The sequence below is a fragment of the Thermobia domestica genome, chromosome 2 (assembly GCF_964235325.1).
Source record: "Thermobia domestica chromosome 2, izTheDome1.hap1.1, whole genome shotgun sequence".
NCBI lineage: Eukaryota > Metazoa > Arthropoda > Insecta > Zygentoma > Lepismatidae > Thermobia > Thermobia domestica.
In genome coordinates this window covers 387,944,072-387,968,451 of record NC_137455.1, presented here as the reverse complement: position 1 = coordinate 387,968,451, position 24,380 = coordinate 387,944,072, and the positions used below count along the sequence as shown (strand labels likewise).

General features: G+C 36.3%; 1 protein-coding gene across 2 annotated transcripts in view; it reads right to left on the bottom strand.

The window, feature by feature from the left end:
• Amph (amphiphysin) overlaps positions 1-24,380 on the bottom strand; it is a 140,926-nt gene that overhangs the window by 14,091 nt on the left and 102,455 nt on the right. Inside the window, exons 3-8 of one of the 2 annotated variants that reach the window (XM_081749514.1) lie at positions 23,945-24,135; positions 20,952-21,224; positions 17,085-17,200; positions 15,796-15,827; positions 7,514-7,687; positions 4,688-4,830 (exon numbers count right to left, since the gene is read on the bottom strand). In XM_081749514.1, coding sequence (XP_081605640.1) covers positions 4,688-4,830; positions 7,514-7,687; positions 15,796-15,827; positions 17,085-17,200; positions 20,952-21,224; positions 23,945-24,135 — 929 coding nt within the window. The remainder of the gene's footprint in view (positions 1-4,687; positions 4,831-7,513; positions 7,688-15,795; positions 15,828-17,084; positions 17,201-20,951; positions 21,225-23,944; positions 24,136-24,380) is intronic. The other variant, XM_081749515.1, reaches the window with a different exon arrangement.

Below are 24,380 nucleotides of genomic sequence, written 5' to 3'. Positions count from 1 at the left end.
AATTACTGGTCGGCTTAGGAAACTGACGGTCAAAGTACTACCCTACCTAATCCTCACAGTAACTTAGCAATCTGTTTCTAAAAGCAAGATGGCTCAGCCAGGGTTCTCCCATAATTGCTGGTCTGCTTAGAAAACTAACGGCTAAAGTTACTTCCTTCCGAACTTAGCAATCTACTTCCGCAAGTTTCGCTTCAGCCCGAACTCGCTCCAGAAACTGCTGGCAAGCTTAGGAAGTTAACGGCTAAAGTTCTGTCGCACCCCTATTTGATGTGTGTTTTGACAGACTCTAAGTTTATTGCTTAGCTGGCCTAAAACGCACCGGTAATCAAATAGTAACTCCTTGTTTAATGTCTGTTCGCAAACCGGTAGATCAAACGGTAAACCCTTACACCTTCCTTGTTTGATGTCTGTTCGCAGACCAGTAAATCAAACGGTAACCTTAATTCCTTCTGGTAACCAACTTTGTTTAATGTCTGCCTAGCAGACCGATAAATCAAACGGTAACCTTTACACCTACCCTGTTTGATGTCTGTTCGCAAACCGGTAAATCAAACGGTAACCTATTCCTAACCTCTAGTAGCCTACCCTATTTGATGTCTGTTCGCAAACCGGTAAATCAAATAGTATACCTCTTACCTACCTACCCACTAGGACTGATTCGTGCCCTCCCAGTCTAGTGCAATTTTGTTTTATTTATAAAAAGTACTACAGTCAAGTTTGTTTTTATCAGTAACATTTAGTAAGTTATTTTTAAACTACCTATTAAAACGTCGCCACGTAAGTTAAAACTCTTTTATATATAAACACAATACTTACACTATCGCCCCAACTCTGGTTCTTGTAATTTGCTTAAAGCCAATAAACTGCAGGCTTACTGCAAAAAACATATTTGTCGAGTTTTGTTTCAAAAAATATCCCAAAGGATTGTTTAATTATAAAACCTTAATCAGGATAACAACTCCATTGTTTCCATTAAAAAATAAGTCTTGGCCACGGCCAACGCTACCGTATAATACTAAGATTCTTCAAACTATTTTATTAACTAAGTTCCTGTTTCCAGTATAACTTTACCGCTCAAGTTATAGTTGGTGTTTTACAAAAACTTTAATTAACTAAATAAAAATATTTTAGTAAATTACAAAACTCTCTTGTGTGGGTGCCGGTCTACGCAAACGCATACCGCCGGCCCGCCACAATTCTGACAGCGCTGCCAACTTCTTCACAAGCATTCAGCAACTGTGTCCTCCTGTTACACTACAATGAACGCCTGCATATCACTCAAAAGGATGGTGCAGTACGAAACGCTTCTTTAACCATCGTATTCTTCTGCATCATCTCCACTGACTACCACCTCTTCCGGCACCTCGGGGGGTGGGGGTCAGTGGTAGAGCGCTTACCTCTCATCCGTGGAGGTCCCTGGTTCGATACCCGTCCAACTAGATTTGTGGTGGACAACATCGTGACCGTGGGTTTTCCCGTTTCCTCCCACATCCTCATTCCACATTTTCTTCCTTCATTCATCTCCCTTACTCTGAAGAGCATAATCGTGTGATGTTAAACAAAGATTATTTTCCATTTTTCTTTCGGCATCTTGATCACTTCTTGGCAGAAAAGATCTTGCCGGTTTTGTTTCGTCATGGAATGAACTTTGTGGCTGCAGTCAGAGACTGTGGCACATTTCAATCTTCAACCCAATATTTATTAACTCGTTCAACATAATACGATTTGAGTTAGGTTAGGTTGAAAACACAAATTGATCATTCCGAGAAAGACGTACTCAGGTATATCACGATTCAGTTGTTAATGGAGGCCTGGTGGCTCAATGGTACAGCGCTCACCTCTAGTGCTAGATGAAGTCTTGGTCCAATCTCAGGCTAAGTGAGTTTGTGTGTCCGTGGGGGTTCTTCCGTTTCCTTTCACCACTTCTCCCATTATCGTCCACCTTCATTAACCATCTGTCTCATTTAGCCTAAAGAGCGTAACCATGACACTCATTTCAGTTCAGTTATTAATCTCCTTTGAATTACTTTTAAGTATCATACTTTTGAGTGATATACAAAATATCGTTTATTTTTATTATTTCAAGTCGCACGTAAACAGAATAATAAATGAATACATAAATAAAGAAGAATATTTTCCCCCCTTTCATTGCTGGAAATGATATACGTAACTTTTATATTTCTACGCAAATTTAAATTTGTTTAGCAGTTTGCTCCCTCAGAACAGCTCTGATGCGAAGTGGAATGAGGTTCACAGAGGTCGTGAAGGGTAGCAAGTAGAATATTGCACGATTTCGCGTGGAGCGCATCGCTCAATCCCGTGCGCGACGACAGAGGTGGAAACCTACGCCAGATTAGTGTTTACCAATCGGACCACACATGTTCAAATATGCTGTTCGGGGGAGGGGGGGATAGGGACTTGGGAGGCCAAATAAAAGTATTCAACTACATTCCGATGTTTCTCAAACTAAGCTCCAGCCGTGTAGATTCGCCAATTATCATATAATATGACGTCACTGCCCGGAAACGACATTTGAACCATAGGATGCACATCGTCCCCTAAAATGGCGACATAATCACTGGCAGTCATGCACGGCAGGCGTCAGCACAGGATATACTGAAAACCACAATATTGTGCCCTAAATCACAGAGTCTGCCATGTTTCACGGTTAGGAGGACAAAATGTGAATCATACGCAATTTGGGTGCCTGCCCGTGGTTTGAAATAATGTGAAAGATGACACGTTTCCAATTGGCAGCATTCCAAGTTGCATGTTCACGACACCACTGGCGTCATGCGAAAGTGTTATGCTTCCTTGGCAGCGATTTCGCCCCTGCAACAAGACCCCGTATGACTATATCATATAACTCGCGGCGAACTGTGATTGTCGATGCAAGCAGTGGAAGTTCTGCTTGAGTCCCTCCTTTACTTGTATTGCAGTCATACGACGGTTCTGACTGGCGATCCGGTTTAGTGCTCGGCAGAATCTGTCCCGTAAGGTTTTCTTCCTATTATTGTTCCTCTTCACCGATATCGCATTGTAGGTTTTGCGCTTCGACTTTGTTTCTCGGACGCTGGTACCATCTTTCAACAAGACAGCGACCGGTCACGCTCGGCATGTGTGTCTATCGACTTGTTTACGTCATGTTGAGGTTCTTCCTTGGTCAGCAATGACACCTGATTTCTGCAAAATTGAACACGTTTGGAACCAGCTCGAACGCCAACGTAGATCTTGAGGCGCAGTTACAACAGCTATGGACTGACTTGCTTCAGGCAACGACATGACGACCCTACGACTCACTTGAAAGCCGCATCAACGCCATGTATTCGTGCTCCAGCAAGTGCAACAACTTACTGACATGCAACACGTATTACGCTCGTACAACCAAATCCGTCGTCAGATTGATCTGATATAATAACTAAAGTTGTGTGGCCTTGTAAACCATGAAGTTTCATTTCATTCCCTCCATTTTTTCTGTGAGTATATATATTAGAGTAGTCTATTTTTTTTAGTCCCACTCCTTAAAATGGTTTCATATCAGACCAAAGTAATCCATGAGAAAAAATAACTAAATTGAATAATATTAAATGGTACTCAAGCGGCTGAAAGTTTTTATTTCTTTTACAGCATACAATATGAGGCAAAGGTACTTTATATGTTTGGAGAGACACCATTATATTGGATATTATTAATGGAGGTAGAACCACATCTATTACTGCATAGTACCATCATGGCGGTCATCTCAAAATCCGCCATCTTGGATTGAGGTTCAAAAATTTTAGTAGGAAAAGAGTCTTATGACATATCGTTTCGGAGTAGCTTTTCACTATAAACATAAATTTCACGTTTTCCTCAATTTATCTATAATTAATAGTTGAGTTGAGTTGATTTTAGTTTAGCGTCCCTTTCAGCAGCGAGGCTATATGAGACGTGGACCTACTGATTAACGTGGAATCCGAACCCCATGAGCTCCCGCCGGGAATCGAACCCGGCTCTCCCACGCCAAAGGCGCGTATGCTAACCGCTTAGCCACGAGGGAGCTCGATATAATTAATAGTTATTACCCCCATAACACCTGTTTATTAACTTGCAATTGTCTTTTCAATTTTATCAGTATCCTTGCCTCATATTGTACACTGTAAATCCATTAAACACTTGAGGTCGTTTGGGCCACCATTTATTAATTGAGCTATTTTTTCTCATGGGTTACTTTGCCCTGATATAAAACCATTTGAGGGGCTGAGATTCAAAGTTTCAGAAGTCGAAAAATAAAGACTATCCTAATCTACATAACCCATCTGATCTTGGGAAATTATTTTTCACGTTACCCCGAAGCGCTTCTTGATTTCATCACGTCACCTTGTATGAGATCGCTTCTTGTATCTTGGTGTCCAATAAAGATTACTTTTGACTATCGATCATTTCTCTTGCAATATCATTACTATAAACCTTCTGATTCCTATCTTTGTGAATGATTTGTCTCTAGGCTTCGTTGTGTAGTCTGCAAATTATGCTCACGTCTCCGACCAAATATGTCAAAACAGATTAGATTCATTGAATTTTTGACATTTTATCCACATTAACATTTTAGTTTTTAATATGAAGCTATTGTTTTGAACTCTAGCCTAGATTAATGAGTCTGATTATTTCCTTATTTATTAGGCAATAGAATCTGTGAGATAGTTACCTGTTCCTCAGGATCATCGTACTCCACGACCCGAATTATTTCACCGACGTCAAACGACAACTCATCCACGTCTTCCTGGTTGTATTTGTACGTCGCCTTCACTCGATACAACACTCCAGGCGGGAGATTGTCGGTTGTGGCACCTGAAGCAACAAACAATTTGTTACATTTTTAATACACAGGATCTCCAAGATATTCTCAGAGAATAGCGAAAACAGTAAAAATAGATTTCAACAATATTCTTTAGGATGATTTTTTAAAAAACTCATTATAGATCTCAGAATTACAAAACCATCGAGTGAAACCTCGGAACACGCACACTATTGTACTTCCTATGAACATTAAATATGAAAACGAGAAGCAGCCTTCAATTGAACAAATGTCTTTTTGTTTATTTATTTATTTTTATTTCCACCTAATGTAGCAGGATTGGGTTGCTTATCATTTCATACTCTGTAAAGGGTTATAGACTGCTTTAAATAACGGACAGTGAGTGTTGATCTCCATGAACAATTCTGTAACTGGTCACAGCTACTATCGACATTCTGAAGCTATGAAGCAATTACAAGTTTAGGACACACAAAATCTACTGCTTAACATGGTATATTTTCTGTATGCAATAAGAATAAAAACTATACAGGGTGTTTCAAAACAACACCGATGTTTCGGAGGTGATTCCTGACACCAAGATATGACACAAAGTATAGATCATCCTGGGTGCACAAATGCTTCCCTTCGGAGTTATAGGTTGCCGAAAACATGAAAAAATGAACTTTAAAGACCCATAGCTCCAAAACTATGAGACCTACCATAGTTGGGTTAAGGCTTCACTTAGGAACTAACATGTGCACTAACCAAAAATACATGTTTCAGAATCCTAAGCTATTCATGCAACAATTTTTATAGAGGAAGTTTAGCTACGAACATATAATTTGAAGTACTCAGCAACTACCTGTATAAAAATTGCTGTGGAAGTACCGCAGGAGTCTGAAACATGGATATTTGGATAGGGCACATGTTAGTTTCTAAGTGAAGTGTTGATCTTGATCCGACTACGCTAGGTCTCACAGGTTTGGAGCTATGGACCTTTAAACTTCATTTTTCATGCTTTTGGCAGCCTATAACTTCGAAAGGAAGCATTTGTGCACCCAGGTTGGTTTATACTTTTTGTCTTATCTTGGTATTAGGAATCACCTCCCAAACGTTGTCTGTGGTATTTTGAAACGCCATGTATAATAAATGCGTCACATTGGGAACAAAAAACATACTTTTTAACGTCACAAAAATTATCTTTCGACAATACGAGGTGCATTCAAGTTTAAAAAACCTCCAATGTTTTTTCTCAGGACTGATAACAGATAAAAACGTGCTGTTTGCTTCAGAATACGCGAGCACTTGTGGACAATGTGTGACAGAGATGCAACATCGTATGGCACACACAACACTAGCGGAAGATAAGAGTGATGACTATTTTTGATGTATTTACGATACTTGTCGTTTTCTCCATTTGCATGGTGTGACACCGTTTGAAATTCACTGCTAGTTGCGTGAGACATGTGATGATGGTGTCATGGATGAGTCGAATGTGCGTTTGTGAGTGCGACAGTTCAAAGAAGGCAGAACGTCGTGTGATAACAAATCAAGACCATCTCGGTCTCGTACAATCCGATTTGACGACAGCATGCAGAGATACCACGATGCCTTTGGAGGTGATGTATTGCACACTCATTCGGCAATCTTCCAAAACAACTTTTTTCACTCGTTCGATCGCGTCGTCAGATCGGCTTCTGCGACGCTGAGATTATCTTGGTCTTTTGTCATACGACGTTCTGCCTTCTTTGAACTGTCGCACCCACAAACGCACATTCGACACATCCATGATACCATCATCACATGTCTCACGCAACTGGCGATGAATTTCAAGCGGCGTCACATCAGTGGAGAAAACAAATGATTACATGATGTTCTTGTAATGAAAACGTCGCCATTTTACGAGTATCCCAAGTATCAAAACAGTATCACTTTTACCACTGCCGCTAGAATTCTGTGTGCCGTACGGTGCTACCATCTGTCACGCATTGACATGTGTTCGTCTGTTTTTAAAACGAACAGCACGTTTATATCTGTTACCAGTCCTGAGAAAAACTATTGGAGGTATTATAATTTGAATGCACCTCGTACTATAGTTGAACAGAAATTAAAATTTAAGAGCTATGATAAATTTTGTGCTATGTCACATCAACCACATCATGTACTATTGTCCTGCTAGTACCATCATGAAAACCCTTCAGTAATCTTAATATGTGACGTACCTTTTGAGCAGCACCAATTTTTAGGTTTACAAAGAAATTAGTTCTTGCTCACTCTTTCGAAAACTACGCATGAGGATCAGTTTGTTCACTTCAATGACATCTATCGATTCGTGTACCTCATAATAATATTGTAGAATAGCATTTTAAGAATTCTGCCCTTACGTTAGCACAAATGCGCAATACTTAGTCCAGTAATTAATTACAAATAATAACAATAAAACTACATAATACTGTTTCAAGTATATTGTATCTTTTGGAAGCAATTACAAGTATGTAAACCACTTTATATATTGTTAACTGCTGCCACTACTTCTACACAATACAATTCCAACTGATTAAGTTAATAAAAGTAAATGTGTACATTAATTAATTTCAAAACATAGACATTAGTGTTTCATGCTAGCCACTCAAAAATAGGAAAAATGCACTAGATTTCACTGACTGAAACAAAAGCTAATAAAAATAATTAGTTGAATCTACGTCAATTAGTGTTGGGTGTCAGTCGTGTACTCACCTACAGGAATATCATAGAGCTCTTCAATGTTTTTACGATCACTATTGGTAGTAGGGAGTTTAGCATTACCATTAGGTGTAGTGGTGGTGGTTGTGGTGTTCTGAACCTGAGCGTTTACTTCCACATTCTCCTGTTTAACATTTGTATTGTTGACCTCTGTTTGGGCCGGAACCACTAGAACACCATGTGACAACAGAGGTTAGAGAGACACACAGCAACATTCAAAATATACTATTAAGTATCCGATGAATAGAATTACTTCTCTTCAAATGATCGGCATTATCAAGTTTGTGAATGACTATTGTTCAAGTGTAACTGATTTTAACTAGTAATAAATAAGCTGATGAAAAAACATCGTCATGTTTACTTATGGCTTACTAAAAAAAAAATATTACGTCTTACTTTGATATTTTTTCTATTGTTTTGCTGAGTACTTTCAGAATAAATATATATTTTTTTTTATTTTTATACATTAGGACATTTCTGTTCTGAACATGTCACATTTTAATGGAGGACAAATAAATATACAGGATGTCACAATAAAGACGAGTCAACGAATTACACTCTCTTAGATTGGACTATTCATCTTTCTTGTTCGAGAATTTATTTTTACCTCTGTGTATTCCAAATGATAAATCTTTTCAAAATAAACAACTTCTTAAGTATACTGAAAACTGATTCATATTAACCTTATCCTTAAAACTGTAGAGTACTAATGTATGTCAACTAACGAGCATAACCTTTTGTAATCCGAAGTACAAAGATATAAAAATTTGTTGACAGCTTAAGGAGTAAATTCAAACATGTGTTTTCACCTGGTTATTATTTAATCTTCAGTTCTTTGAAATACAAATTTAAGAAATCAAACTATTTCAGCCAACGATATTCAGGAATAAATACACCGTGTACTCTGTTTGCCAGGGTGAATACACATGCACGATGATTTCATGCAACCTACCTTTATATCCTTGACCTTCAAATGCATTTAGTCGTTACAAAAAGCAACACCGTCTAATTACAGTGTATGCTACAACAACTGATCAAGTCCCAACTTCTAAATTGCCCAGACTTTTAAACGTAAGAAACCTCTTCCTGGAGGGCTTTTTCTTTTATTTTTCCTTTTTTTTCTGGCAGAACGCTGTAGTGGTGCCACATTTTTTTCTTAATTATTTAGTATTCTATATAAAGTAGCAAGCTGGTAGATTGATTACACGCGTTTGTAATGAATGCACTGTAAAAATGATCAATTCAAACTTCCTCTTTATCAGCATGTGAAGAGAAGCGCACGGCACATTTATTTCTAAAGAACAAACATTGTCCATACGAAAACCGAAGTTTGACGTTAAGCCCACAGAGAAATAAAACATTTGTTTCTAAATAACATTACGAAATGTTTTTTTGAATGTTAACTATAATTTAACAGACTCGAGGAGAACGGAACGAAAATTAACATTACAATAAATCCGTACTGTTGTTCTGTAAGTTTCACAATTTTCTAGAACTTGGGAATAAGAAATGTAATGAAATGTATATCGCTGTAATAAGAGTTTTTCAATAATAATGCAATTAATTTCATTAATAAATATTTCTATCTGATAAATATTAAAAAAATTTCCACCCGAAATAGAGATAATAAACATGTATTTGACTTGTAACGAGATAATTGGATTTCCATATCGCCTACAGAAGTTACAAACGACAATCACTGCATCGTATTATTTTGTTAGTATTTTTATTTCGTTTTGTTTTGAAGAGCAAGAACCAATTAGTCTGAAAAGTAATATTACAAAACTTCCTCATCACAGGAGTTGTATTTTAAGGAAAGTAATCTTACTCACAGAAGCTAAATACTATGACAAACTATTATAATTACTGGATAAGTGGAAAAATATATTTCCAATGTGTTTAGTGAACTTGGTATTATACACATACAAAAGCACATTTCCATGTATGAAAAGCCTGCACGTATTGTCATGCTTTCTCCCTTAAATTACAATGTTCCTATAAAACAAGAACTGATTCACATTCACTGTTCGTTTGTTAAACTTTAGCCGAGGCTACCCAGTTTAAGGTGAAATCCGAACAACTGGAATGCATTTTAATTTCAAGGCTCCCTATGGGATCCCGTGCTCCGAAGGCGCGTTCGCTAATCACTAGGCCAGCGGGAAGGTCTGATTCACGTTCGCATTAGTATCGTCATCTCGACTTTATGTATTTATCTTCTCGAATTCAGCTGTCGGAATGAAGTCATGTTACACTGAATAATTGGCCCCCAAAACTACAACACGCTGGAAAAACACCAGATTTCCTACAAAAACGGAAACCTGCTATTCTGAAGAATTTAAGTAATTTATTATTTTCGTGGATGGCTACAACTATTGCTATATTTTATTCGCATAAGTAGTCATTGCAATCGTATTATTTTTAAACTTATACAATTTTGATATATACAATAATATAGTGAAAACGAATTAATATTCCAGTATTGATGGACACGTTCAAAAAAGTTTTGTGTGACGCTCCGCAATCCTGTGCATTGAATTACTTAAAGCTCTTTTCACATGAGAAACAACATGAGCAGTGGCCAATGGTACGCGATATTTAGTGTAACATTGCCGGATTGCAGACTCCCCTCTCCCGCAGTTTGTTTTTCTTCCTTTAATGCGATTTTTTCTTACTTAAAAAAAAGAAAACTCAAAAATATTTCCTGGAACAACTGAAAAAGCTGACCACTATTTTTTAAATACGTTTTCTATAGCTCACGAAAACAATGCGAATTTTATTTATAGACGGTTTCAGATTAAGAGAACTTCAGTTCTTGGAATTGCACAACCCCTGTCAACAGGCCATGAATCGCAGAAAACAATAGGTGACCCTCGGTCAGAAAGAGGAAAAAAAAAACTTGCCAAACGTCCCCTCTTCTCCAGATCTCTAACTTATTTCAAAAATTAATAACATTTTTATTTTTCACTTATTTTCGTGTCTTTTTTTCTTCTTTCTTTTTTTGTTTCTTCTTCTACCTAATGACATCTGGCAACAACCAACATCCACCATCCTAACAAGGATTGGGTTGCTCTCTTGGTAGTGGTGTGAAACAGGGCTCCTATATTTTGAAACGGACAACACGAAGAAAGAATTCGAGGAACAACAATACAAGTAATGGTAAGAAGCCTAATTGTATCAGGTCTTCGCGTTTCGAAGAAGTCACGTTTGTTTTGGGTGCAATAATTTACATGCCCTGCGCGCTTGTTCAGCAATCATGAGTTCATATGTTGAGTAGAAGGAAAGAGAGAGAGAGAGGAAATGGATGATGAAACAGTCGAATGTGAAATGGGAAGGAAGAAAAAAAAACACTGGCTATAAAGGATAAAGAAATATTTGTTTTAAAATTGTTTTTCGAAAGAAATAGAATCTTTTACTTCCTTTATTTAAACTACTTGTATTATATTATACGTATGACAATGTTTTTTTTAAAAATACGCAGGAACATATGCATCTCCAAGCAAAGAGAGAACCCAAGTGGTGTTAGTAAGTTATTTTGTTTGCTCGATTTCATAAAAGACGGAAATATTGAGGAAAAGCTTCAATCAAAATCTACTAGCAGTTATGCGGGACAATGTATTCTAAAGATTTTTCACAATTGCTTTATATGGAAACATTTAAAAGTCTGTATTATGACAACAGTTGAGCTGTGTGTTCATAATTCATTTTTCTATTTCCTAAAGACAGTCATTAATATAGTAATACAATATTTCTAAGTAGCGTGTCTGGTATTGACAACATTTGCAGTGGTGCGAAAAGTCAGTATGTTACGGCTTGCCACAAACTGATACCACCGCGTAACTGTGATAGGAAAAAACAGATAGCCCTCTCAAGACCATGTAACTTATCACTTGAAAAGCGCTATAAGTAATTCTAGAAAAGGAATTTTAATATAAGATGAAGCAAACTTCTTGTTTAGGAGGAGAGACAAAACTCACTGCAAATAACAGTTTGATCTGATCAGCTACGAAGTGCAAAGACGGAGGAGGATATGTTTGTTATTTATTTATTTATTTATTATTATTACTTGTGACAGACACCACAGAATATTTCCGTTCCTTTAAGTTACAAAAATAAAGTCTACACACAGGGTTAGCATAAATAATTCATTCGTTTTGAAAAGGCTATATTTTCAAAAGTAATAGACGTACATCGGGTGTGGCAGTGTGGCATTACGAGGTTAGTACCTGTCGAAAATGTAGAGAATGCAAGAAAAAAAGACGTCGTCTGGACGTGTGTCGTGTCACCAAAGGGGTACATATTGAACATTTGTAGAGGGTGTATAAACTTTGTGAGATTGTCATTCTTTTCATACATCTTTCATGTGTGTACGTGTAATATTTATGAAAATATAGCTTTTTCAAGAAGAATGAATCATTTGTGTTAACCTTGTACTTTATTGTATTCAATTATAACCAAGCTAAGTCAATTGTATAACAAACAAATTATGACTGGAAGCCTAAAAGATTTCTAAAATACATCTTCCATATTAATACTGCACGATCCATCACTTGCGAATATTGCAAACTTAAAACCAACTTTAGTTCCAAAGCGCTTTGCAGCATGCCAGCCCAATCTCCAGGAAGTGATCTTTGACAATCAAGAAAATGAGTTTAGCTTCTGTGATGAATAAAATCTCAAGAAAGAAAAAAAAATTGCTTTGCCATCATCTTATCTCAAATACAAACTATATAACATTTAATTAAGCTAAACTATGCATTTTTACCTGTGTGTCTGATATTCTCCATTTCACTTTTGACACGGTATTAGCACCAACTACAGGTTAACAGCTACACAAGGTATTCATTCGAGCATAATTCCAGGCACAAAGACGATTCATGTCTCTCAAACAAAACTAAGGTTTCCATTTAATGTCTCAATCTTTGCTACGACAAACAGACTTTTTACCATGCAAGTGGCTATTGTTATTGTTTAATTAAGACTAATTTGAAAATCATACAGCTTTCCATGCACAAAAGTTTTTTCTAAAGAAGTGTGAGATAAATACTGGATCAATAAGAATATATTTCGTTTCCATATGTTTCATGATGCTTGCGTTTTTACTTTTGTCTACGTATTACACGAATCAAGATAAAATATTAAAATTTCTGAGGAATCTACTTAATGTTTTGGTGCAGTGTTGCTCAATTTCTCATCTAAGTCTCTAGAACTCTGAAAACGTTGACTGAAGATATCACAAATCAAAGTTTAAGAGTTAAGAGCTGATATGAAATCTTTAAGTTTTACGTCCCACGGTTATATCACCTAGGTTAAAGGAGACGGTGATGATAAAAAATGAATGAAATAGTGGAATTAAGAAAGTGAGAGGAAATTGGAGGACCCTCAGAAAACCCACGCACACGGTGTTTGGTCACCACAAAGTTTACTTGGCTCAGTGGTAGAGCGTTCACCTCTAGTCCATGGGATCCTTGCTTGGATCTCAGCTCGCGCCAAGTGAACTTTGTTGCGGACAAACACCGTGTGCGTGGGCTTTCTCGTGGTTTTCCTGTTTCCTCCCACTTTCTTCATTCCGCCATTTCATTCATTTCTCGTACACCGGCTCCTTTAGCCGAACCGGCATGATCCTAAGACATAAAACTTAAAGATTTCATTTCATTTCATTTGCCTTCCTCAAAGTTTTGAAATATTTATTTATTTATTTATTCCTACTCCAACCAATTCAAGATTATGAGCATCCACTAGGAATGAGGTTCTTTCGCATACACATCTACGAGAAAGTACAATTTTTATTTACGCACGTGGAAGATAATTAACGATGGAATTTCACAATATGATCATTTATACTAATCAGCTAAGCATTGATTGGTAGAGATTGTCGCCGTCGTGTCTAGTGGAAGCAAAAACTATTGTCAGTAGTAAACGTAAATGGTCTAAAGTTACAGTTTCCATTTTACTCATACAGAGGAACTATTGTGTATACTAACTACAATAGGTAGTTATTCGAAAGCTCCCTATTATAGTTAAGTTAGAATTCAGTGGATATTCGAACTGCAGGAACAGAACCAAGAGGATAATAGTATGAGATGAAATTGTTCCAAACTCCTCCTGCGGGAGGCGTATTTATACTGCAGACAATGACAGTATTTCCCTCAACCAAAAGATATCAGCTGTGCGATTTGTAGCTTGGTTGCATTCTATAGGCCAGTGGGTCTCAACCTAGTTCTTATCATGACCCCACTTTATCACATCCTTTGCCAGCGACCTTCTTATAATTTCTGGTTTGACATAAGCTTGTGTGGGATTTTTAATATACCTATTGTGAAGATCTCACGATATCCATCTATTTCTATAATAGCAGAATCCATTTCTTGTATATAGTAGTTTCAGTAACTTCCCTAAAAGCGAAAGGATTAAAACCAAATTTGATCACTTCATTCATATTACAAATATCAAATTCGATTCGTCATACTGTTTCAAAATAGAGGAAGTTTGAAAATTTTAAAGCTTTTAACTTCCTTAATTTTGGGTCATGTAATAAAAAATAGTCATTTCTAATTTTGGTTTAAAAACTTGGAGAGTTCTTAAAAAGGTTATTGAGTATTTTAAATGACTTGATAATGTTCAGCACGAAGATTCAACCGGATATTGCCGCACTAGTGAAATCACACCATGCTCAGGTATCTCATTAGCTTTCTATTTTAATTGTATTTCAATATGAAAGTTTTGCTGCATTTGTATTTTTCTGGTATTTCGATATGCAGTTCTCATTAGTTTCATAGGTACCTCTTTCATTTAAATTTATTTCTAAACAACTCCGCACCTATTGAAAATGTTTAGTAGAACTATTTTTTGTTGTTGTTAACAGTATGTACAAAAATAAAAATATTCCTATCAGAACAAAATTGAAAATAATATATAAAAAAAATATTTTTAGGTTTTATATTCTAATGATATTTATTTCTTCCACATATGTTCGCGACCTGCATGGAAACCCCAGGTTGAGAAACCCTGCTTTAGGTAATCGGGGGATTTACTGCTTTCATAGCTAATTCAGGAAATAAAGAGTGGTGACGATGATTTACGGAAGTTTGATGCTAGAATTTCTTTTCAGCACCGAGGATGTAGGAGAAATTAATCTACAGCCTACTCCAACCAATTTAAGTTAATAAACATTCCCTAAGAATCGAACCAGGTTCTTCCGCATATGTGCCTCTAATAGGAAGTATAATTTTTTTATTTACACACTTGGAAGATAATTAACCGTAGAACTCCATTATTAGAATGATGTTACAATATACTATACCTACGTAGATGTCCTTCACCTCTTAATACATCGATTCCTACAACTACATGAAATGAGCTGAGATTATTTTTAAAATATCAAACTGGAAATGAAATCTTTAAGTTTTAGTCCTACGACTATGCCGGCTAGGCTCAAGGAGACGGTGATTATGAGAAATGAATGAAATGGTGGAATGAAGAAACTGGGAGGAAACAGAAGAATCCCGAGACTACCAATGCACACGGCGTTTGTCCATCACAAAGCTTACTAGGCGCGAGTTGGGATCGAACCACGGACCCCATGCACCAGAGGTGAACGCTCTACCACTGAGCCACTCGAGGATGGCCAATGCTTGTGTCACGCTACTTGATCGACATGTAGTTTTAAAATGAATAAATAATAATAATCTTCTAAAAACAAATAGATTGCAAGAAATATAAATATAAAATTAACAACACAAACTACTGCTTACTTCATTATTAAATTCTATAAACTGTACTTCTGAAATTATATCAATTTTATTTGTTTTGTATTTAGAGAAAAGTCAAGCGTCATACATTTAGATTTGTAATTGCATAAGAAGTCATATTTTACCCTTAACAAATACAACGGGAGGGGGACAGAGTTAACCCGACGCATGTCAATGTAGTGGACTATTCTTTCCTATGATCATCTTAGTTGTAAGTGAGCTCCTGAGTGTACGTTGTTGCTCTGTTATTCCACAAGTGTTCAATACTAATTTATTTATTCACTTTTAAATGGGCCCTAATTTAGGCCATACCAGATAAGGGTTTATAACCTAACTTAGATCCTTACTAATTTTTGTAACTGCGGAAAATATCATAAAACTATGGTAACGGATTGCAAGAAGTTTTATTTCATAATTATAAGAATCTTTTGTTGTAACTGTTGTGATTTATATCACACTTCCTTTTTCTAAGAATAGAGGAAAAGATTTCAAACAAAAGACAGTAACTAGTTAATAGGCTTTGCTTACCTTTCGTTGGTGGCGGTGTCGTGTTTATCACACTACGTAAAGAAAGAAAGAAAACAAATTAATATCTTTAAGTACGACGAAGTAATCTATCTGAGTGCTTAGATTTATTTCACACATTACCATAAAGAACAATTCAGTACTTCAAAAACAAAAACATAATCCAAAAATATATATTAATGAAAGAGGAAACAATCGATTTTTAACATACACCAGATCCTTTGTAGATGTGGATTCTATAACATACAAAGAGTGAAAATGTGACTTACTGGATCGCGTTCGAGTCCCGGTCCAGTGAGTCGCTTTTTCACTCTTTGTATGTTATAATCCAAAAATATTCATAATTTACTAAATTATTAATATCTCTTTAATAGTTTCAAATGGTTGAGAATCACTGTCATATTCAGAAGTGTTTCCTCTCATCACACTTCTTTTTTAATTTACTATATATCCTATTTTAAATTTTATTTTAACCTTTTTTCCTCTCCCTACAACACCTTGACTGCCACCATATCTCCATATCTATTGACCGTTACCACTTATCACCTCTGCGCCACGGGCAACAGTCTGCCAGTAATACTTTGTTTCTCCCCATAAGTGTGTATATATATATATATATATATATATATATATATATATATATATATATATATATATATATATATTTGTGTGTGTGTGTGTATGGTTTTACATATACGCGGCGTGGACATTAAATTTTGACTTCTACGCCATATGTATGTAATTGCATACACACTTATAGAACGAACGCGACAAAAGTGCAATATATTGTTGTTTGTGTATGGAAAATCATACACACGGAGCTGCACGAGAGAACCGTGTGTACGGAATTCCATACACATGGCACTCAACGTGTTAAGTTACTGTATATCTAACTCTTAAAATTTACAACAATTCTGAAACCCATCTGACACTTGTTGAAAAATATAAATTACAGAGAATCAACACGTAGAACACAGTGTGTTCAAAGTTCCGAGTCAGCTTATAATTGTTTCATGATTTGTTGATTTTGTGTCCAATTACACGTCAAGGGCTAGCGATTTTCTAAAGGTATCAGCCATTTTCAAATCTAAGTAAAAGATATAACCAACAGTTCCTTGTTTAAAGCTCTTCAAATCTCTAAGTTATCGTAATTAAGTAGAGTTTAATATTTTCTCATCACGAAACTAACGTCTACCATTCCTTACTTCTTTATACATCCACATTCGCTAGATAATGTTATTCTTAACACTTAATTAGTTTATTATTACCAAATGGAAATCAAAAGTACTAACTTGGAATTTGGTGATGATGGGCCCTTTGGAGGTTTCGGTGAGGCTTTCTTTGTGTACGCTCCTCGTTGGCTTTCGGTCGCTAGTTTGTCTACGATTGCTTCAAGCTCTGTGTAAACCTAAAAAATAATATTTATAAACTGAAAAAAACCTCAAGACTTTAAATACACATATACACTCAGTTCAACAATCAGAGATTTTGATACAAATAGTAACTTTTTTTTCGTGCACTGTCTATCTCACTTTTAAGTTTAGCATTCAGAGACTATGATGTCAAATAATTCTATAAAATTTCTGTTTGAAAACAGCTTAATAATAATATAAAATATAATTAGAAATTAGCAAAAGCTAAAGTGATTCAGGCCACTGGCAATCGTGAAGAAGAAACCAGAAGATACGAAAGTCTTTATGAAGCGAATTCTATATCTACATGAAAATACAGCAGCACTATTATGTAGAAAGATTAACTCAGTTGTAGCAGAATTATTGTATAATGTCTCCATAGTATATCTGATCATTTTTAAGTAATGCGTTTCAAACAAGCATAGAAAACGTGACAAAATAATTTGTCATACTTAATGAAATTAAGCACTATCCAATAGAACTGTATGCAATTGGTTCTCCTAAATTCCAATGTAGTCGCACATTTTTCAGTGATAAATTTCGTGAAGGTCACTCATCCACGTCTGTTGTTAGCAGTAATATTGATGCTGTGCTTGAAATGACAAAGATATCGGCATGTGATATACTGTGAGATTCAGGCATCCTTGAACATTGGGACACGAAAGCAATAAACAATTTTACATGGTCGCCTGAACACAAGGAAACTTTAGCTGTAGCATTTCACACAACTTGATTGAAGGTCAAAAGCAAACTAGTGTCAATTGATGTAAAGAAATACTCAAAAAAATCAACCGAGGTAAGTCAAATTTGGTACACTACCTCGTCACAGGGGACGAAACTTTCATCTATTCATACGAACCCGAAACTTAACAGCAATCCACTGTTTTAGGTGTTTCAAAGTGAACCGAAATTAACAAAAGTTGTTCATTCGAGGAATGCTGCCAAGAAGATGATTGCTTGTTTCCTTCAGTTATATCTGACATATGGCGACCACAGCTTTAGAAAGTCGAAGGATTGCAAATGCTGAATGGTATACAACAATCTGTTTGCCAGAAGTCATCAATCAATTGTGTACAACAAATCCAAATCGTCGCGTCAATCTTCAGCACAGCAAGGCCAATTTTCACTCATCAGACCAAACTGTTGACTTCCTGTGCAGTAAACATGTCGAATTAATGACTTGTCCGCACACCTGATTTATCATCTAATTACTTTTTTTTTTTGTTTCCATACATGGAATAAAGAAAGAAAGAAAGAAAGAAAGAAAAAAAAAGCTTGGTGAACGAGTGTGTCACCTGAACTATAGTTCATTTCAGAACATGACGTCCTCAGCATCAGGATGTATTCGCAGAACTCACCTGCTGGCATTTCCTTAAAATTGGATAAAGGAACAAAAATCCCATCAACGATCCTTAGTTGAAGATCTACTGCATTCTTAAGAGTTATATTCCCAATGGGAATATAGCTCCCTTCAAATGAAGTTATCTAACGATGACTATGTTTTTAATAGCTGTTGAACCATTTTTTAAATTAAATGAAGTGATGCTGCAGTTATTACTAAAATGTTTATTTTGAAATATGAATGAAATTATCGAAGTGTTCACAAAAACTTCGAAAAACTCAGGGTCAAGAATAAACTACCTTTTCTGGACTTTGATAAGAAATGGCTTAACCATATTGTAGGGTTCTTAATGAAATATGAAAATCATCGGACTCGTTACTGAGAAACTCGTCTAGAAAGAACAAACTCCCAAACGTAAGCTACTACTCCTGGATCCGCCCACATCTGTCTGACGTCTACATCCAGGCGGTGACTGTACGGTTAGAGAAAGGCCGGTAAAACTGACTTCTTGTTCAGTGACTCTAGGAACTGTTTCTGTGCTAGTTGTCCGTGGTCCATATTAGGCAGATGTCTATGAATCACCAAGTCAACAAAAGCTTGAAGTAACGATGGGGCACACTAGTTGTTCCAGACATCCCATAAATATGTTTCGTATGAGGCAACCATGTGAGTGCATTTGATTTCAAGATAATGGTTATTTTCTAATGTGAAATTGTTAAGGTAGGAAGAACTTGGCAAGTAGGAAAGAAATTGTGTGCTGGGACTTTGAGGTTGGGGCCATGTGTTTAGGACTTGTTGAATAGCGCTGAGGCCTTGGGTAAGAAGGATATTGGCGAGTATAATGAGGTTATGCTGACCAAGATAGGATAATAATAGGATGCAGAGGTTCGTTAATGGAGCGAACAACAGATGCAAAGTGATCTGTATCCTTTGAGGTATGAAGACCTTTAACGTCGTGGGGTTAGAGGTAGTAGTCACGGAAAGCAAGAGAATAATTATATATATATATATATATATATATATATATATATATATATATATATATATATATATATATATATAATATGTACAATTGGAGTTTAGTGAGAGTTGAGTTTGGGTTTAACGTTTAACGTCCCGTTCAGCAGCGAGGCTATATGAAACGTGGACCTAGTGATTAACGTGAAATCCGAACCACATGAGCCCCCGCCAGGAATCGAACCCGGGTCTCCTACGCCAAAGGCGCGTACGCTAACCGCTTAGCCACGGAGGAGCTCTGGAGTTTAGTGAGAGAATTATCAGTGGGCTGCATCTCCAGAGATATGTAGTGGGTGTGTTTATAAAGTTGGTAAAGGATTTCGGACCGGTAGTCTTGAGAAATTCATGACCACTACGATGAAGCCCTTGTCTGTCGGTCGGATAATGACGATTGGGACAGAACACAGCGCCGTTATCGGCCTGCATTTGGAAGTTGTAATATTATGGTAATGTGTGCTTAGAGTGTATTGGGGAAATTTGGATCACTAATGTGTTTGGAAATAAAAGGATATGCAAATTTCCTGAACATAGAGGAAGAGGAGTTAGACAAAGGTGGACGAATTTCTGGATACTGGATGGACTTCTACGTGAAAAGCATCATTAGGTAATGACTGCTAGTTCTGCCAATGTGGGTTGCAGGCAGAAGAAAAAAGGTGGTTGATTGTCTATATTTGATACCAGTTTCATCTTCCAACTCCCTACAATTTCGGTAATTGCGATCCTACTAACCTCACTTACATCCTTAAATGCAACCTTCTACATTGGCGAAACTACTTTCGATTCGCATCAACAAACATAGAAACTTTTGCTGCGCTCCATCTTCATATTTACCTATCTCAAAGCACACAACACATCACAATAGTGCATTTGAATATACCTTACATATAAGTATCCTTCAAATCCTTCCCTCAGATTCTTCCACATAAATACCCATTAGCTAGAAATGGGCTTCATTGACGCTGATATTCTACGTCAAAATTTTCTCTGATGTAATCACAAAAGCATTCGGCAAATACTTTTAGTCAAAGACAGTTGTGATTCTGGAACAAAGTGGATCACAAAGAGAAAAATGCGATACCTGAATCGAAGGTAATCAAGGTAAGTTCAAGTCAAACCAACTTAACAGATTGAATACAATTTTGCTCAGAAACATCAGACTATTCACTGTATTCTTACAACAGACAATGCATAGTTTAGTATTTCAGATAGATAGCAGATGATTCACATTTTCCTGCCTTGCTTTCACAGATAGAATGACCGGAAAAGATTGAAAAACCTTTAAAAAAGAGGCGGGAACGCAGAATACACTTCAATCAAATTTCACCTTAATATTAAGACCCCACATTGAATTAAGTTGTTTTATTTGACAATACATTATGGATACTTACCTTGGCAGTTTCTGCATGGAAGACTTGCTCAGCAGCAAAGAGCGTCTGAAGGTTTGTGACCAGAAACAATACTCTGGAATCATACAACGCTGGAAGCTCATCGTGTAACTCACTGTTCAGCACCTCGTACGTCCTCTTGGCATCTTCCATCTGCTCCTTAGCCTTCGCGATTTTGATTTCGTCCCGCTTCTTCGGGTTGTTCTGCAACGCTTGGAAGTTGTGCCTTTGGCTGTCGTAGTCAACCAGCTTTCGGCCACGTTTGTCAATCTTTTTCTACAATAACAAATATTATTACTCACTACATTTCATTGTACCTAAATAAAAAATCGTTAAGAAACTATTGTATGAGTAAACTCTTTCTCATTAAGTAGTGTAACTCCATAGTTACAGAAACTAGCTTATTACTCGATCTTTTCTGTGCCTATACAATAGAGTGAGAATTGTTACTACCCACCTCCTAAGATCTTCCCTCCCATACGATGTTATCCCAGTTAACACTTTAATTTCCTGCTAGTTTCAAACAGCTCACGTACAAAAAATACTGAAAAATTTCCTGTAATAGTTTTGTATCCCCTAAGCAAAAGAATTAGCAGACAGATTTGGCAGAAGTACTATCTTTAAACTTCGTAATTCTATATAATGAATTAAAGGATTAAGAATTACTATTTACTAACGTGAATGTAAAATATACAAAGTACTTCTTGAAAACGAAGTTCGCGTACGTTCAGTTTTACTTCGTTTAGGTTAACACTTTATAAATAGTACATTCAAACACCAATTCGCTTGCGTAAGTGGATTTGAAGCACAAAATGCCATAATACAGAAAAATGGAGAAAAAAGAACTACACGTAGTAATAAAAAAAAAAAAAAATACTTCCGGCTGAAAATATTGAAACGCAACAAAACCATAACACGACAAAGCATTATATAATAATGCTCTACGTATAAAGGCTCTGTACACACCATTAAGAAATGGCACCGTAAACTTTCGTGTAACGACGCAGACCGCCTGGACACCTATTACTGAAAAAAGTTTCAACATGATTAGTGCATTGCTACAGCGCTCCAGACACAGATGACATATGACATAGCAGCAATAATTCCATTTCAATTAATCAATTGGGGTCTCAGCAAGGTTAAACTGTCTTTAGGTATATTACCCGAGAAATAGAAGCAGTACCGCGCAAGAAGCGGCTGTTAATTTATCTCTTTTCCAACAGGTTCCTACAAACTGCTATTCTAGAATTGTTACGATCGTTAAAACCTAAGTAGATTATTTTGAGTCTCGGGCGAAACAATAGGCCCTGGTATGGAAGCATCCCTTTATTACTACTGAATAAGTGTTGTGCTGAAGCCTGCGTAGGGATGTCAGTCTTTCAGTCTTCTAGGATGTTGAAAGTATTGACTACTTGTGGTTCTGGGATTGCGTAAGTAGTACCGCAATATTTTACCAAACTTACAGAAAATGTTCGTGAGACTACGAGACATGGACAACTGTAACATGATATTTTGCTTCTTCAGAACAACTACTCCAAGATACATGCCTAGCGTTACACAAGCAGGGTTCCAAATACTGGAGTGCCAAATGCATACACCTGACTTGACCCCAATGGTTATAATTCATTTTCAAAATTCAAGGAACATGTCTGTCACCACACATTTTACAGGGATGAATATGTCATGAACCCTACTGACTAACAAGGAAGACTTTCTTTGGACGTGTATTCAGTTGTTAGAGAAGAGGTGACAAAATGCATTGACGTTCAGCGAAGTTACGTGACAGAATGGTACTGAAAATATTGCTGAACATCATTTGCAAATAGCCTGGGACAGGAACTTACGAACGCTTCTCGTAAAGAAATTCAGCGGTATCAAACGAGTGATATTTACATTTATGAAGTACAATATATGATGATTTTGATCAATGGAATTTTCAGACGTCATCAGTTTTACAAGATATACCACACTGACAAATTCAAAGATCCACTCAGTTTCTTGAGGAACAAATTCTTGTGGAACAGGTATGTATTTAAACAATTTTCATTGATAATTGCTTACAGCCTATTTCACATGAAAATAGATAAAACTGTCTCCAGTGAAATAAGAAACAATGATATACCTCGTTTTATCATTATTGCTTAAATAATAATAATAATAATAATAATAATAATAATAATAATATTCTAAATGTTTACCGATATCCATTATAATATAAACTTCTTCACGCGCAACTTACCAACAAACTTAAAAGGAACTCAAGTTTGCTCCTTCAATTATTATACACTTTAAAAAAAATAAAAATAAAAAAAAATCAAGTTTTCGCTGACAGCTGTGAACACTGTGACGACTCGGTAAAGAAAAGTATTTAGTAGGGACAAGATATATGGAAATTAAATATTTACACTCATAAAAAATATTGCTGCTCCACACAATTAATCTCAAATACGTATTAGACCAACCACTGAAAAAGAGTGAAGCATTGAAATGTGTTCTGTGAAGCAACAACTTATTTATTTTTAAAGGAATATGTACAACCCCGTGTAACTGAATCCCGATTAACCAAATTTTTGGGTTAATCGAATTGCTGATTTAAAACAACCAAACAAAAAACTGAATTAAATTTCATGGTTTTAGTCAAGCAATTTTAGTTTAACAATGTTCAGTTTTGAAGGTATTATATATTGCTAACAATGTCTTTCTACGTTGAAAATATATAAAATATACAGTACTGTACATCAGAAAATCTTCATTCTGGTTTATGCTGTCCTTACTGAATACATTTCTTTACCGAACCTTGACACTGTCGACAGCTGTCGGCGAAAATTTTACAAAAATTGGACGAGCAAAAGTGAGTTCCTTTTAAGTTTATTGTTCACAAATACGTATTTTGATTATAAACAATATTCGCACGACCTTTGCAACAAGTTTGGAAAGAAAAATGATATTAATCAATATTCACATCCACTGATGGAACATTTAGACGAACGACTTACCCTCATTTCTGGGAACTGACTCTGGTATGTATTCAATGGTATCAACACCTGGTCGCCCATCTTGTGACTGAAGTCCTGCCACAACATTTCGATGTTCTGTGCCTGCACATAGAATAGCTCTCGGCCTACCCAATTGCTTTCATAGATTTCATTTATTGAGTCCATTAATGTCTTACTAGCAGTTTGTACAGCTGCAACAATAAATCAGTAAAACTTAATTCTCAATGTGATAGATATGTTTTACAAGTACATGAATTAAATGTAACATATGAATGGGAGAATACCTTCGATGGTTAGATGTATTTCTCTTTAAATTGAAAGCAATGGCTCAAGTCTAAACTGCAGGGTTCTTACAAAATAATTTCTCTCTTTTCCCTGATTTTTAGGTGCCAGCTAACCAATTTCCCTGACCCACGGGATTTAATATGGGTAGAGG